The sequence below is a fragment of the Bison bison genome, unplaced genomic scaffold (assembly GCF_000754665.1).
Source record: "Bison bison bison isolate TAMUID 2011002044 unplaced genomic scaffold, Bison_UMD1.0 scf7180017864385, whole genome shotgun sequence".
Classification (NCBI taxonomy): domain Eukaryota; kingdom Metazoa; phylum Chordata; class Mammalia; order Artiodactyla; family Bovidae; genus Bison; species Bison bison.
Window position 1 is genome coordinate 3,092,648 of NW_011494957.1, and position 16,021 is coordinate 3,108,668.

Consider the following 16,021-nt stretch of genomic DNA (forward strand, 5'->3'; position numbering starts at 1 on the left):
TGAATAGCTCAACTGGAATTCCATCACCTCCACTAGCTTTGTTCATAGTGATGCTTTCTAAGGCCCACTTGACTTCACATTCCAGGATGTCTGGCTCTAAGTCAGTGATCACACCATCGTGATTATCTGGGTCGTGAAGATCTTTTTTGTACAGTTCTTCTGTGTATTCTTGCCATCTCTTCTTAATATCTTCTGCTTCTGTTAGGTCCACACCATTTCTGTCCTTTATCGAGCCCATTTTTGCATGAAATATTCCTTTGGTATCTCTGATTTTCTTGAAGAGATCCCTAGTCTTTCACACAAACATATGTATATAGCACATTTTGCTTATCTATTCATCTGTCAATGGACACTTGCATTACTTCCATAATTTAGCTATTGTGAGTAATTATGCTATGAACATAAGAGCACAAATTTTTTTAGATCCTGTTTTCAATTATTTTGAGTATATACCCACTAATGGGATACTGGATCATATAGTAGTTCTATTTCTAATTAGTTTAGGAACCAGCACACTCTTCCACAGCAGCTATTTATATTCCCACTACAAGTACATAGGGCTCCAATTTCTTTACCTGTTTGCCAACACTTTATTATCATTATTATTTTATAGTACCCATCCTAATGATATTAGAGGTATTTATTGTAGGTTTGGTTTGTATTTTCCTAATTATTAGTAATATTAAGCATCTTTTCAGGTGTTTATTGCTAATTTTTTTTAGTTGGTATTTTCTCTTTAGAGAAATGTCTATTCAAGTCCTTAACCCATTTGTTTTTTGTTACCATTCTCTTACTTTTAACCTAAATTATCTTTCTGTTTAAAATCAGTCTCTTGTGGACAACATATAATTGGACCTTGCTTTCTTTTTTGATCCATTCTCACAATCTCTGTTTTTTAATGGGTATATTTAGACCACGGACATTTAAAGTGATTATTGATATAGTTAATTTCCACTATACTTTTTACTGTTTTCTACTTGTTTCTCTCATTCTTTATTTTATTCTTCCACTCTTTTACTGCCATTTCTGGATTTAATTTAGCATTCTGTATGACTCAATTTTCTCTTTTTTCTTAGCGTATTATTTATACGACATTTTTAAACTTTTACGAAATGATTGCCCTAGAGTTTGTAATATACATTTACAAGTTATCCAAGTCCACACTCAAATACCACTATCCACTTTGTAAATAGTTCAACTATTTTATAATAGCAGTTTTCTTTTTACTTTCTCTTTCTGATATTTCATTGTTGGTATAAAGTAATACAACCAATTTCTCTATGTTAATCTTGTATCCTGCTACTTTGCTGAATTCATTAATCAGTTCTAGTAGTTTTGTGTGAAGTTTTTAGGGTTTTCTAAAGCCTGAAGTCTTTTAAAATATCATGCCATCAGCATATAATGACAATTTTACCTCTTTCCTTCCAAGTTGGATAACTTTATTTCTTTTTCTTGTCTGAATGCTCAGCTAGCACTTTCAGTACTATATTAAATAGAAGTAGTGAGAGTTGGTATCCTTGTCTTGTTCCAGATTTTAGCAAGAAAGCTTTCAGCTTTTCACTGTTTAATATTGCATTGGCTATTATTATGTTGAGATATGTTCCTTCCATATTCAGTTTGGTAAGAATTTTTATCATGAATGATTGTTGAATTTTATCAAACACTTTTCCTGTATTTATTGAAATGATTATGTGGTTTTTTAAAAATCTTTTGTTGATGTGGTAATAATAACAAAATAATAATTCTTCCCTCTTTTTCCTTGTAACATTGCTGTCACTCACTTTACTTATACATAAATGTGCTCATACTGCTATGTACTCAATCATGTATGTTTACATATGTAGATAAAATAATAACTGCAACTGTGTAAATGATTTTATATGTTTATATAGATATACATTATTGCTATTATTGTTGCTATTACTATTTTTAACAGACTACTATTTGTTAGAATAAGAAAAACAAAAGCTTTTATTTTATAATCACTTACTTCTCTGCTGTTCTTCCTTTATTTATACAGATCTGAGTTTATGACCTATATCATTTTTTCTATGACCTATCTCATATTCAAATTAAAAGCAGGAAGAACTTTAATTTGAATATGATATACTTAGGTATAGTATTGTATGTATGTGTGTTTCTTGCCATTTATCCTCCTTGGTGTTCTTCATGTTTCCCAGATCTGTGGTTTGGTGTCTGACATTAACTTTGAAGAAATTCTCCCTCATTATTGCTCCAAATATTTCTTCTGTTACATTTTCTCTTATTCTGTTTTTGATATTCCCATTATACATAGGTTATACCTTTTGTAATTGTCCCACATTTCCTGGATATTCTGTTCTGACTTTTTTGTTTGTTTGCTTGCTTATTTTATCTTATTTTCTCTTTGCTTTTCAATGTTGGACGTTTCTATTGACTTACTTTCAAGCTTAGAGATGCTTTCCTCAGCTGTGTCCAGTCTAGTAGTGAAACCTTTAAAGATATTCTTCATTTCTCTTACAGTGTTAATGATCTCTGGCAATTCTTTTTTAAGCTTTCTTATAATTTCCACCTCTCTGCTTACATAGATCATCTGTTCTTACACGATGTCTATTTTATTCATTAGATCCCTTAGCATATTCATCATAATAAGTTACTTTGAATGCCAGTCTGACAATATCAATATTCTTGCCATGTCTGAGGCTGACTCTGTTGCTTGCACTGTCTCTTCAAACTGTGTTTTTTGATTTCGAGTATGCTTTTAATTTTTTCTTAACAACTGGATGTTATGGGTAAAAGTAACTGATAAATAGCCTTTAATGATGTAGTGGTAAACTGTGAGGAGAGGGGATGTATTCAACTGTCCTAAGATTAGGTCTCACTCTTTGAGTGCGTCTCTGAACTGTGAACTTCACAAGCTCTCCTTAGGTCGCTCGCCCCACTTAGGAGAGGTAGGTGCTTACATTTGGCTGGTGTTGGGTACATCCCTTCTCTACTATGGGAGACGAAAGGTAACTGGAAGTGGGTGTTACTCTTCCCCCAGGCCAGTTAGACTGTGATAAAAATCCAGCAGGTTAGGCTCTGAAAAAATAATTCTCCTAAAGAGCAGGCCTTGTTATGAAGTATAGAATGCTCTGACATATTTTTAAAAAGTTCCTCTTCCTCGCCTCCTGCTAGAAGCACAAGAGGATTTTTCTCCAATATTCACCGTAAAAGTGCAGTTAAGCTCCTGAGGGTAAACAACACAGTGTGCCTCTCCCCTCCCATATGACTGGAGTTTTTAACTCTCAAACTTGTCCACTCGAAAGTGAAAGTGAAAGTGAAAGTCACTCAGTCGTGTCTGACTCTGCAACCCCATGGACTATACAGTCCATGGAATTCTCCAGGCCAAAATACTGGAGTGGGTAGCCGTTCCCTTCTCCAGGGGATCTTCCCAACCCAGGGATTGAACCCAGGTCTTCCACATTGCAGGCAGATTCTTTTCCAGCTGAGCCCTGTCTGCTACTAGGGAAGCCTGTCCACTCTAAGTCTCCATTAGAGTTCAAGTTTTTTTTTGCCCCAGTACTGCTTCCATAGAAGTTTCTCCTCGAGTAACTTGTGATTCTCTGTAACTGTTTGTCTCTTCAGTTTGGGTCCAGTAGTCTGTTCAGTGACTTCACTTCTCTTATGGACCTAAAGAGAATTTCTGGTTTTCAGTTTGTTCAGTTTTTTACTTCTTAGGACAAGGCGACAATTTCTAAGCTTATTACTTGCCAGACTGGAGACCAGAAGTTAGGGTTTCTTTTTGGAGTGATAAAAACTGGAATCATATAGTGATATTGATTGCACAACTCTGTGAATATACAAAAGACCACTGGAAAATACTTCTAAATAATTAATTTTATAGTATGCCAATTATATCTCAATAAACAATAAAGAGAAAGATTGCCCAGAAATCCAAATGACCCTCACAGTTTTCATTTCTGATGCTAAAACAAACAGAACTTTAGGCAAGGCTACTTTTGACAAAAGAATAAGTATAATAAGATATAATTGCTTTAAAAATATGTGAAAAGTCACAGTTCATGATGTAATTCTGCTTAGTGAAGTAGCAGTTGTAAAGTTCCATGAAAAACTGCTTAAGTATAAAATACTGAAGATTTAATTTTAAAAAACAGTTTTAATAAAATACTGTTCACCCTTGGTCAACAATTTTAATTGACAGCTCTTTACGTTCTCTCCCAGGCAGGATTCAAGATTAAGGAGTTATGTAGGCACAGTCCTTGTAACAAGACTCCACTCATGAGACCCTATATGATGATGTCAGGCTTCAACTCGACCTGCTTATTGGTAAAATAATCCTAGAAGATGACTCAAGCTGGGATACCAGAAAGACTAGGGGTTGTATAGATCAGGAGGGCAGAGGAGAGCAAGACCTAGAGAACATGAAAGCAGGTTTGTATTGATAATCCTTGGGTGAGGGAGATCTGTGTCTCAGCTCTGCCCCTGGGCTTGAATCACCATAATTAGGGATTTGTGTTAGCTCTCAGAGGATGGCTTTGAAAATATCTAACTTTTACCTTCCTGATGTTGTTTAGGATTAGGGTCAGTGTGGACTAGAGATACAGGTCAGGAATGGAAAAATAGGGGATGCAGAGGTGGGGGAATCACGCAGAGTCTGGCACGTGGGAAACGTTCTTGGTGTAGGTCAAAGGCTCGTAGTCAGAAGCCAAGTTGCCTGGATTAGAATCCTGGCTGTCATTTACCAGCTGAACAACATTGGATGAGTTACATAACATCTCCATGCCTCAGTTTTATCTTCAGATATGTGAGGAAAGCATTAGTGGTACTTTATAGAATGATTTGTGATAACTGCTATGTATGTGATCATTTTTATTAGAAATTTAAAAATAGCAATGAAAATAAGCCCATTGTAGAAATGTTTAATATATATATATTCATATCCATACAATGTGTTGCATGTACACACACACAAATATACTAATAAAGGAATCATTAAATGAAATTTGAGAAATCTTATCCATTTGCCCTAGAAAGCTATGCTCTCATTCTCATGGGCTCCAATTCTTAAGTGTAATGTGTTGTTTGATGGACCACAGGGATAAGTAGGTGAAGAAAATAGGGAGACTGTGACAGAATTCATGCTTCACTGAGAAATTACATTCCAAGAGAATCTCTGATTGCTGAGAAAAGCAATCCTGGCTGTAAAAAAAAAAGGTCTAGCACTACCTCTAAACTCACTGAACAAGGCCAGTTATCCCTGGGACCCCAGCTTAAATTTACTTCTTTCTACCATTTTTACTGTTCATGGAAAAATACTTTGTCAAAATAAATATTTACTTGGCTATTGAATTTTGAAGGTATGGTAAAATGTGCATGCACATATATATTCTTGGAAATTTGTGGAATAGAGAAGAGAATGACAATATCCAGTCAACAATAAAGAAATAAAGGTGGTATGAATAACCCATGGAGAAGGAAATGGCAAGCCACTCCAGTACTCTTGCCTGGAAAATCCCATGGGCAGAGGAGCTTGGTGGGCTGCAGTCCATGGGGTCGCAAAGAGTCAGACACGACTGAGCGACTTCACTTTCACTTTCTTTCTATGAATAACCCAGTTCTATTTTAAATGGAATTCTCTCAGAAGGAAATTCTGGATACAAATAATCACCATGGCCATATTCTCTCCCCTCTTCCATGTCAGTCCTTTCTGCAACTGAAATAAGAAAGAAGGTGAATGTCATTGTTATGCCTTAATAATGTTACTTGTAAGGAGGGAAAGAGAAGTCACTTCCTAAAACTCTATCATATGTTCAGCACATTGACGGGTTTGATAGCACTGGCAAGACTTTAGTCTGGTTCCTGCTGCATCTGCTGCTCAGTGTGTGGGGCTCAGATATTTCAACTTGAGCTTTGGTTGCCTCTTCTGTGAAGTGGTCACACCAGTCATACAACCTCACAGGTACTTAAATATTTGATATACTACTTGCTTAGGAAATGGCAACCCACTCCAGTGTTCTTGCCTGGAGAATCCCAGGGACGGGGGAGCCTAGTGGGCTGCCATCTATGGGGTCACACAGAGTCAGACACGACTGAAGCGACTTAGCAGCAGAAGCAGCAGACTAAGTGCTTGAAACCCTATTATCATTTTCTTCCTATTTTATGTAAGCTACATTATAATTATGCTCTTGTACTAAACCAGCGATTGATTTTTGTTCTTGAGTTTAATAAAACTCAATGGTTTGTATTTAACATGAATGTTTATTTCTTCTTGAATCACAATGGATCTGTGGTTGATTCTAGACTTTACTACTAGCTCATGGACATCTTTGGATGAAAGAGAAGAATTTGGTATTTGGTTCATTATGAAAAGTTAAAGAATGAGCAGCCTATACAGCTGAATGAAGATTCGAGAAATGGCATCTCAGCAAATGTGCTGACAAAAAAGCACCTGCATATTCAGGCTGTTCTCAAGCAGCTATTTGTTTCCATAGCACCTAAGTAGACAAAGACAAATCTTCCATTTGTCCCCCAAAGCAGAAAACACCAGTTAGTTTCAAATTCCAGGTTTTGGTAAGGAAAGATGATATTTTTCATTATGCATTAAATGATGGTTTTAGAATTTTTTTTCAGCTAACTAAAATTCATTCTTTGACTATAATTTGAATTTATATTAACATTCAATGCAAAGACTGATATTTGTCTTACAAGACAAATCATGCAAGTTTCTAAAGTGTCATTTTGGTTATTTTAGAAACGAAAATGATATAATAAAAGAGAAAACACCTCCGTGGTAAAAATGAACTTAGGAGAAGGAGTCCAAGAAAATTTGAGCATGTAAAGTCAATTTAATAATAAATGAGAAAGATTTGGACCATTATTTATTCATTTTTAAGAAATTTTTTAAAAAACCTTCTGTGTACTTGCTTGCACTTTGCTAAATACACTGGGACACAGAGTCATATAAAACAGTTGCTGTCTTCATTAAGCTTCAGCAAGCCAGGGAGAGAGGCTGGACCACCAAGGGCTATACCACAAGGTATAAAATGCTTTATTGGCAAGCAGGTAGAGGATGCTTCACAGGAGGGAAGACAAGGACCAAAAAGGAAAAAAAAAAAGTGAAGCTAAAGAGAGACACAAGAGAGACTGTTCAGAAAACAGAGAAACAATTTTAGTAAAATCAGACACATTTAACATTTTGTATAATACATCAAAGATATACTTATTTTTTAAAATATCTCTCCTTTCAATGATTCTGAGGCACAGTAATGATTACAGGGTACATGAAATGAAGTATCAATATATACGTGACAAAATGCCTTGGTACACAGTGCATGATTGGTAAGACTCCACAGGGCACACAGTTCACACAAGTTAACATGAGCTACAGGAAGTGACCTCAGTTTTCTAGTATTTACCCCTCCTAGGCAGGGTGGGCAATCTTTCAACACTGTACACCTTGGTGCCCTTTGAAATATGGCCATTGAACATTAAAAATGAGTAACTATGTAGGCACTGATGTATAGAAAATACACTTTGTGGTCATATATATTATAAGCTGGAAATAAATGCTTTAAAGCTACATATATTTATTTATGCCAGAAAGCTTGACAAACACCGAACAGTCCATGAAGAACGGAAGCCTCTTGATCATTCATTCAAATAAATATATTCCAACTCTATGCAGCAATACTAATTTAATTGTTATACTCTGAAAGCCTTTGGTTGTCAGGAACCAAAATAGTTTTGAGGTTAGGGAACTGGTTTTCCACTTAATTCTTGTGGATGATCCAATTCCCCATGATATTCACCACTCAGTATTTTTAAATGCATTTTTTCATCTGAAGTGATAATCAATTAGGAACAAAATAAATCCTGTCTTAAAATTTCAAAAACAATGCAAGTCACTTCTGAACGATCTCAGACTAAGCATTCACATCTTGAATGCTGCTTTTGCAAGCTGTCACGTGTAACAGGCTGAAGGGATGTGTATACTGCACAGGACTGCCCAATCTATTGACAATCTCATCTAAGCAGGACTGTCCGATCTACCAACAATCTCACTGAGCCAGGGTGGCTCAATGGAGAGAGAACATCGGATACAGTGCTTCTAAAGTCAGTTTATACAAATATATTAAAGAAATTTCTTTCTAATAAATACAATATAGAAGCCTTTCTACTCTATGCATAAGTTTACAAAAAAAAACACTTCAAAGATGTCTGGTCAAAGCTATTGCCAAAATATTCTAAAGCCCACACAATTTGTTCCAGATATAATTATGACAGCTACTACAAAAGCAGTAAAAAGCAACACAAGAAAATCTTGGTCTTCCTTAAATGATTTCAATCCCATTCTGTAAGAGAACAGGTAATGAAAGTCCATTCAGGTTGTGCTTGTTTTTAAGCAGACGTCAATCATTTGGGACCAAATGCTATGGCAGGTTCAGATTTTTTCATTATCGTCAGTGTGGATCTTTTTAAGTGCGACTGGGCTTGCTTGCTTCAGAGATGTCTTAGAAACATCCGTGTGCATGGTGGACATGGCGATGGTCTCATAGTCGTCATCCCGAGACCGGAAATCACAAAAGCTAAAGAAGAACTGCAGGTCTCTCTGGAAATTTTTGTTCAGGAAGCCATAAAATATAGGGTTGACACAAGTGGAGATCATGGCTGTGAGGTGGCAGAGAAGGAACAACAGATTGTGGTTGCAGGTAGCAATGATCTGATGGTCCCAGTCAAACACAGTGTTGAAGATGGTGAGAGGCAGCCAGCAGACGGCAAACGCCACCACGATGGACAGCAGCATGACGTTGATTCTTTTGGCTTCACTGGACCTGTACTTATTGTCTCTCATCTTGTCCATCATGCTGTTTCTTCTTTTTAAGCGTACATATATCTACAGGAGGGAAAAAATAAAGAATTCAAATAGAACCACTCACTGAATGAGTACTCCTGTGGAAAGAAAGTAAAAATGAAAATGGTAGGGGGAAAAGGTTTTCCTACCTTGAAGTAGCAAATAAATATAAAACAGAGCGGGCCAAAGTACTGTAGCACCAAGAGGAGAGTGGTGTAAGACAGCCGGTGAGAGTCTGATGGAAATTTATCAAAGCAGACGTATTTGTCCTTGAAGGCATCAAGGGTCACATTTTGAAATGGCTCATCTGTCAATACTTGATAGATCAGGAAGGGCAGAGAAGAAGCCACAGCAAGGACCCAGATGACAGCAATACCTACGTATGCATGTCTATTATTTGGTCTCCAACCCCGAGGATTGATAATCAGCTGATGCCGTTCCACGGCAATAAGAACCAGAGAGAAGATGGACACAGTGATGGAAACGCACTGCACAAAGGGGTTCAACTTGCACATTGCCTCACCAAAAACCCAGTGGTCCATCAGTGTGTAGACAAACGTGAAGGGAAGACACATGATGGCCACAAGCAAGTCTGAGAAGGAAAGGTTCACAATCAGGATGTTGGTGACATTTCTCATCTCTTTTTGTTTCAAGATGATGATGATCAAAGCCAGGTTTCCAGAGACCCCAAGAATGATCACAGCTCCATAAGCAAGTGCTAACGTGAATATCATGGCCAAGGGCAGATGACAATCATCATTTTCAAAAGCCAAAAACCGGGAATTCTTCTCTGAAAAGTTATAATAGATTGAATGATTTTCCACCTGAGAAAATGATGTTGAATTCATTTTGACTGGTTTGGCTGTTATAGATGACTTTAGACAAATGGACAGTATGTTTCTTCAAAGCAGGTCAAAGACTCAACTTATTTTTATTCTCTATATTAAAATCCGTTTATCAAAATTATTCTGAATTCTTCATTCCCTTGAACTGAACAATCTGTAAAGAGAAAATGACCAATTGTTTTATTAATTTTATTGAGGGCAGTCGCAACAAGTTCTCACTCATACTACAATTTAAAGAGAAGACACTGAAATAAACAAAATGTATTCTATATATACATCTTTTTTTAAATAGTAGAAACGGTGCAAACAATTTGAAAACATTACTAATACTTTTAATTGAATGTACTTATGTATTGAGTTTCAGGAAAATGTAGTGGTCTGTGCATTAGTAAAGTGTGTATAAATCTCCTGCCTATAAGTCTTACATAAAGGACCATCAGCACATTCCTAAACATTGTAGGAATATTAACATATAAAAAAACAATGCACAGGTTAGAATATTTGAAACAGATATGAAACTAAGAAAGGAAAACAAAAAAAGTTGTACCTAATTCTTTCTCTTATTCTAAAAAAGAATTTATCAAATTGTATTGATAGCAATAGCCCCATCATACACTGAACTGCTTGCTCTTCAGAGAGGACTATTTGGCACAAGTACCTCAAGAAAATGATCAATTCAGTGAACCACCAAGAAACTTTATCCTATGAAGGACTGCTGAAAGAACAGGAGATGTTTAATCCAGAAAGGACTTCCTAGGAATCATACACACATCTTCTCCTATCTGAATGGGCAGCATTTGGTCCATAGTTTCTGGTTCAGAATACTGTGTTCACTCAAGTTAGAAGTAGGACCAAGGGAAGTGGATTATATTAAAACTATTTCACATCTTTATGAGGAACAAGAGTTTAATCAGATGGAACAAACTGCCTGCAAACTGTTCCCCACACATAATTTGTAATTGCTACTAGAAAGTCTGGGAAAGTTCTCATGGTGTGTAGGGGATTCAACTGGGTAACTCTGAAGTTATTTCTGACTTAAAGATTCAACAACTTAATTAACATGTCAGAAGCTTTCTATGGATTTCTAAGGTTTTGTTCATGTAAATATCTTCCCTCCCCACTAGACTGTATACAAATAGAAGGCTGAGATATAAATTTTAGTTGTACTTTTGATCTTTCACAGAATTTTGTAATAGGAATACTCTTTTCTTACCAACAAAACAAATCATAGACAACAGTCTTGTAGACCTTAAAATCTCCTTTAAAAAAAAAAATCTCTGATTTTCCTTAGATTATTAAGTAAATATATGAGATGGGGTTTCTTATGTTAATTAACAAGCCATTGTGCCTGTGTTAAGAAAGGGAATTGCAGTGCTTTTCTTTCTTCTGTGAGAACAATAAAGAAAATCATGCAGATTTACTTCCATTGAAAAGGAGATAAGAAATTTCATGAATAAAATATGCTTTTGCTTTTTAAGTCGTGCCACTATTGAATCTTTCCTTGAGTGCTTTTGCTTTCTAGAATATGAGGTGTTGTCTGTTATAAAACTACAACTTATAAAACTGAAGAATAAAAGTAAAGGTTGCTACCATGTAATGAGAATGAAATTAGCAGAGCTAGGAAAGGCAGTGGAATGATATCAAGTGTGAATGTTATAGAAACTCTCTCCTCTGTCAGCAGCCTGGAAAGACTCCTAGACTTCCTTGGAATCACACTTTTCTCTCAAGAATACCAAAGAGAGAGGATATCTGTGTCTCTCAGTGTCTGAAAATGAACTGAGAGGAAGCAAGTGCTATTCTAAAAATTATTTGGACATTTTGAATTTAAGAATTCAGGAAAAATAATTTTTAACTGGAGGATAATTGCTTTCCAATTTTGTGCTGGTTTTTGCTGTACAACAACGTGATTATACATATATTGTCTCCCTCCTGAGCCTCCCTCCCACGCCCCCATCCACACCTCTAGATCGTAACAGAGCAGCAGGCTGAGCTCCCTGTGCTATACAGCAACCTTCTACTAGCTGTTTTACACAGCTAGTAGAAGTGTATACACTTCAATGCTACTCTCTTAGGAATTCAAGAAAATTTCTCATCATACTTCAGAGTCAAGTTGCTAGAAAGGTATTTAACATTGCGGCTCAATTATCTGACTTTTTCTTTACTGGTAGAACTAGCATGACAGGAAACTGAATCCTCTAACTCCACACAGCCTCCTGTCAGCACATGGGACCCAGTGGAGCATGCGACACAGCGATCACTACGCTTCCTGGGCTGGCCTGACACCTGAACACCACCACCCTGTCCCTCACTCCTGGTCTAACAACCCCACAGGACATGCCCTGTCCCAGCAGGGCCAGTCCCTTCACAGTCACCAAGGGCACCAGCCCATTATAGCTTCTACATCTTTGCCTCTGCTGCTCCTCATCATCCATCCAAATTCTACCCAGCTTTCAAAGCACTATATAGTCCCTTGAATCTTAATTGGCTCCTCTCAATTATAATATTATCTCTTGAAGGTAGATATTATGTGTATTTCATAATACCTTGCAAATATCAGCTTTAGAATAAAAATGGCTGATGTGGAAAGCTTTTATGTGATTTAATACTAACATCAATAGCTGAATTCTATTGTTGACTGGAAAAAATGCATGACCTAAAAGCTGAGAATTATGTTTTATTTGGTGGACACACTGAGGACTCAAGCCCCGTAGACACCCTCTCAAATCATTCTGAGGGACTTCTCCAGAGAGGTAAGGGAGGAGCCAGCATATATAGGAGTTTTTGCAACAAAAATCAGGTAGTTGGAACATCAAAATATTACTGTTAATTAAAGAAAACAAGACACCTGAAGTTAATGAATCTAATGCATTTCTATGTATGGGAAGATATAAGAGTCTGGGCTTACTGAAATACTGTCAGGGCCAGTATCCTGTTATTTCCTGTGTCAATTTCCTCAGGGTACACAGTTCAGGGCAGCTGCAGTGGCTGGTGGCTTGATGGCCCAGCATTCTTTGTTTGCTGATATGGACTCCAAGGTGACTTCCTTGTCTACACTATCATAGTCCTTTTACATGTAAAATGGATGCTAGTTAAAAGAATCATTTTACTAGGTCAGGTGTGGGGGATGTTCCACTTCATGAAAAATTTAAAAAGGAATTGTTTCTGAAAGAGAATTCACTCATCCAAGAAATATTTATTGGACACTATTTTGTGTCAGACATGGTTTTTGTGGAAACAACAGTGACCTTCCTACTGGGTTTCTAGTCTTATGGACAGAGAAAGACATGAAAAAATAAATACGTAAAAGAGACAGTACACAAGATGGTAGTAAGTGCAGTGGAGAAGAATAAAGCAAGGCAGGGGACTTGGGATTGTCGGAAGAGCATTGCTGCTGGGTGGCTTGGAAGGTGTCTGATTGCTTGAGAAGAGGGCTATGAGCCAAGACCCCGCAGTGGGGGAGGGAGCCATGTAGACGCCTCAGGGAGGCAGCCCATGTGGAAAACACAGCCAAAATCCTTAAGACTGGAGTGTGTTTGGTGCAAGTAGATGAGAAGTGAAACAAATAAGGGAGGGACTATGGAGCAGTAGTTGGAGGGTAAGCAGAGGAGAAACAGACTGCAGAGTATGACTCCAGGGACAGTCTTTGACTTGTCTCAGACAAGAGGAGGACTCGCCAGAGAGTCTCTGGTAAAGACGTGAAGTCCTATGATAGTGTTTTAAAATTCTTACTCTAGCTATTGTTTTCAAGGACTTAAGATAGGAGAGAGAAGTAGGTGGGTTCATTTAGAGGCTAGTGCATTAATCCAGGCAATATGTAATGGAGGCACCAAGATGTTTGCAGTGAAAACAAAGAAAAGTACAGTTTATATCTATTTTACATCTATATCTAAGTCAAAATTTATTTTGACTTTGACAAAAGTCACTACATATGGGACTTAATGCAAACACTTATTAAATTATTACAGTTTATGGGCAACAAAGCTTTCTTGCAGATGAATTTAGGTTAAATCTACTGAAACTTCAGTCTTTGAAATTATCTTTGAATTTATATTTGAAATTTATATCCCTTTAAAATTATATTTGCTACACATACCTGTTGAGGAATAGCAGTTTTCTTATTACGTAGAAGTTACTTTAGCTACATAGAAAATGAAAACTATTTTTTTTAGAGTATTCAAAAGACTCCTTTGCTAAGTGCATGTCATTCCACTTGGGTAAAACAGTTCTGCATGAGATAAAAGGTATATTTTCAGCCTACCTAAACATAATCTCAAGGATGATAATTGTCAAAAAATAACAATATTGAGAATTTACATACATCATCTTTGAAAAAGAAAATGATTTAATATTTATTATTCCAATATACACCTCTAAAATGAAATAGGGACCTAAAGACACGTGGCAAAATAAAAACAAATGGTTGTTAAATCTCAATAGAGCTGTCGTGCTCCTTGGGACAAAACAGACACACACACTACATATATCACCAGTTGGCAAATTAGCCCCCTTCCAAATGGAAATATTTCTCCATTACAGTTAGAGTACTGGCCTTCATGGTTTGCTGTTCCGAGAGCTGTTACAACCTGAGAAAACAGCTCTCTGGTCACAACCTGTTTCAGGTACATTTTATCATTTATTCAAAACTGCCTGCTCAACTCCCTAGTTTTTTGGAAAAGAAGTATCAGCCTTGTTACTTACCAAATTAACTTTGTTAATAACCAAAGTTATTGCTAGTTCATGGACGTGAGTTACATAATTCTGTTTTTGTTTTTTTTTTCCCCTTCCGGGAGGGCTTGCTCAACAGACACCTGCCTTGTAACAATAAGGAAAGACTAATAAAGCAGTAGTCGCTCACCGAAAAGCAGTAGGTCTTTGGTCATCGGTATGCAACGCAATCCGGCAGACAGCTTTCTGCTCTCACCGGGGAAGCAACACTGTTGCTGGGGTTTCGCGTTCAGGCAGAGCCAGGCAAGCTCTGTGCTTCCCCTGCCCGTGTGCCACCTGGCAAGTTATGCTTTCCCTGGGATCTTGGTGGGAAGGCAAATCTGAAAGCCCTTTAAAAAAAGAAAAGAAAAAAAGAAAAAATAAAGGAATGTCAAAACATCCCCTCACTTTCCCCTCCCCTAGATTTTCCTGAGTTATCAAAGAACAAATGGGATGTGTTAAATCAAAATTCCTGTCGGCACGCTTACGCGCCCACCTTTTTCATATTGTGTGACTACGTGAACTGCCCCAAACTGTCCTCATTCCTAACACTTCCACCCCCTCCCTCTCCGCCACACACACACACACACACACACACACACACACGCCATCCATTTGTCTGGAGATGTCTCTACCAATAACGATGAGACTGGCCAAAGCAGAAAACATCCACAACGGCCGGAAACAGACAAGCAGAGCCCAAACTCAGTTCTCTCTGGCCCAACGGGAAAAGTGGAAGTGCTAGTTGCTCAGTCCCATCCGACTCTTCGCGACCCCATGGACTGTAGCCCGCCAGGCTCCCCAGTCCATTGAATTCTCCAGGCAGGAATACTGGAGTGAGCAGCCATTCCCTTCCCAGGCGATCTTACCCTCCCAGAGATCCAACCTGGTATCAGTCCTTAAAATATTCTCCGGTCTCCAGTCCACCTGGACCACTCCAGACCACCAAATGGACCACTTTGGCCACCCCAATCTCCAGTTCATCCACAATTTCCTACCCAGTGGCGCTCCACCACCACCACCACCACCAGTGTAAAAGGACCTCGAGAGTTGGATGCTGGAAACTCGGAAGTAGGGAACAGGGTGTCTCTTAGTGAGCGGCGTGAGACAGGAGAGGCCGGCTCCGGGGGGTAGGGCTCCACCCAGGCAGCGCGCTGGGCGCCCACCTGGACCGGGGCGGCTCCCCGCCGACACGAGCGGAACGCAGGGCCGAGGCGGACTCGCAAGCCCTCCTCCTCCCGCTGTCCCAGCGGCGTGTTCCTTCGCAAAAGCCCACCGCAGCCGCCCCGCGGAGGCTCGCGAAAGATGCCAAAGACAGCGAAGGAAGAGGGACGCAGTCTCACCATGGCCAGAGGAGGGGCACTCGAACCCTGTACAGAACCTGGGTCACCGGCGTCCACCCCACACCTCAGCGGTCCCGTGTGGCGGGTGGTATGGAGCATCTCGCTACCGCCTGCGCCGGACCGAACCGAAGGCTGCCCGGGCGCCCGCAGCTCCTCATTTCGGGACTCAAAAGCCTTTCCTTCCTCTCTCATCCTTCACCTCATCAGTGAGAGATTTCTCAAAAGTCAGTCCCTTCAAAAGTGTACACTTGGAACTTACCCTGTCTGCTGGATCCGTCTTTTGGCCCGTTTATTAA

General features: G+C 38.5%; 1 protein-coding gene across 1 annotated transcript; it reads right to left on the minus strand.

The window, feature by feature from the left end:
• Nucleotides 1-7,009: 7,009 nt before the first annotated feature.
• NPY1R (neuropeptide Y receptor Y1) lies at nucleotides 7,010-16,021 on the minus strand. The gene is made up of 4 exons (XM_010858337.1): nucleotides 15,985-16,021; nucleotides 14,534-14,732; nucleotides 8,983-9,832; nucleotides 7,010-8,875 (listed from the first exon to the last, which is right to left on the minus strand). Exons 3-4 carry the CDS (start codon nucleotides 9,679-9,681, stop codon nucleotides 8,423-8,425), a joined length of 1,152 nt encoding a protein of 383 aa, XP_010856639.1. The 5' UTR covers nucleotides 9,682-9,832; nucleotides 14,534-14,732; nucleotides 15,985-16,021; the 3' UTR covers nucleotides 7,010-8,422.

Coding starts and splice junctions, on each gene's coding strand:
- NPY1R (XM_010858337.1), bottom strand. CDS start 9,681: ATGAATTCAACATCATTTTCTCAGGTGGAAAATCATTCAATCTATTAT. Junction 8,876..8,982: donor TATTTATTTGCTACTTCAAG/GTAGGAAAACCT, acceptor TCCCTCCTGTAG/ATATATGTACGCTTAAAAAG.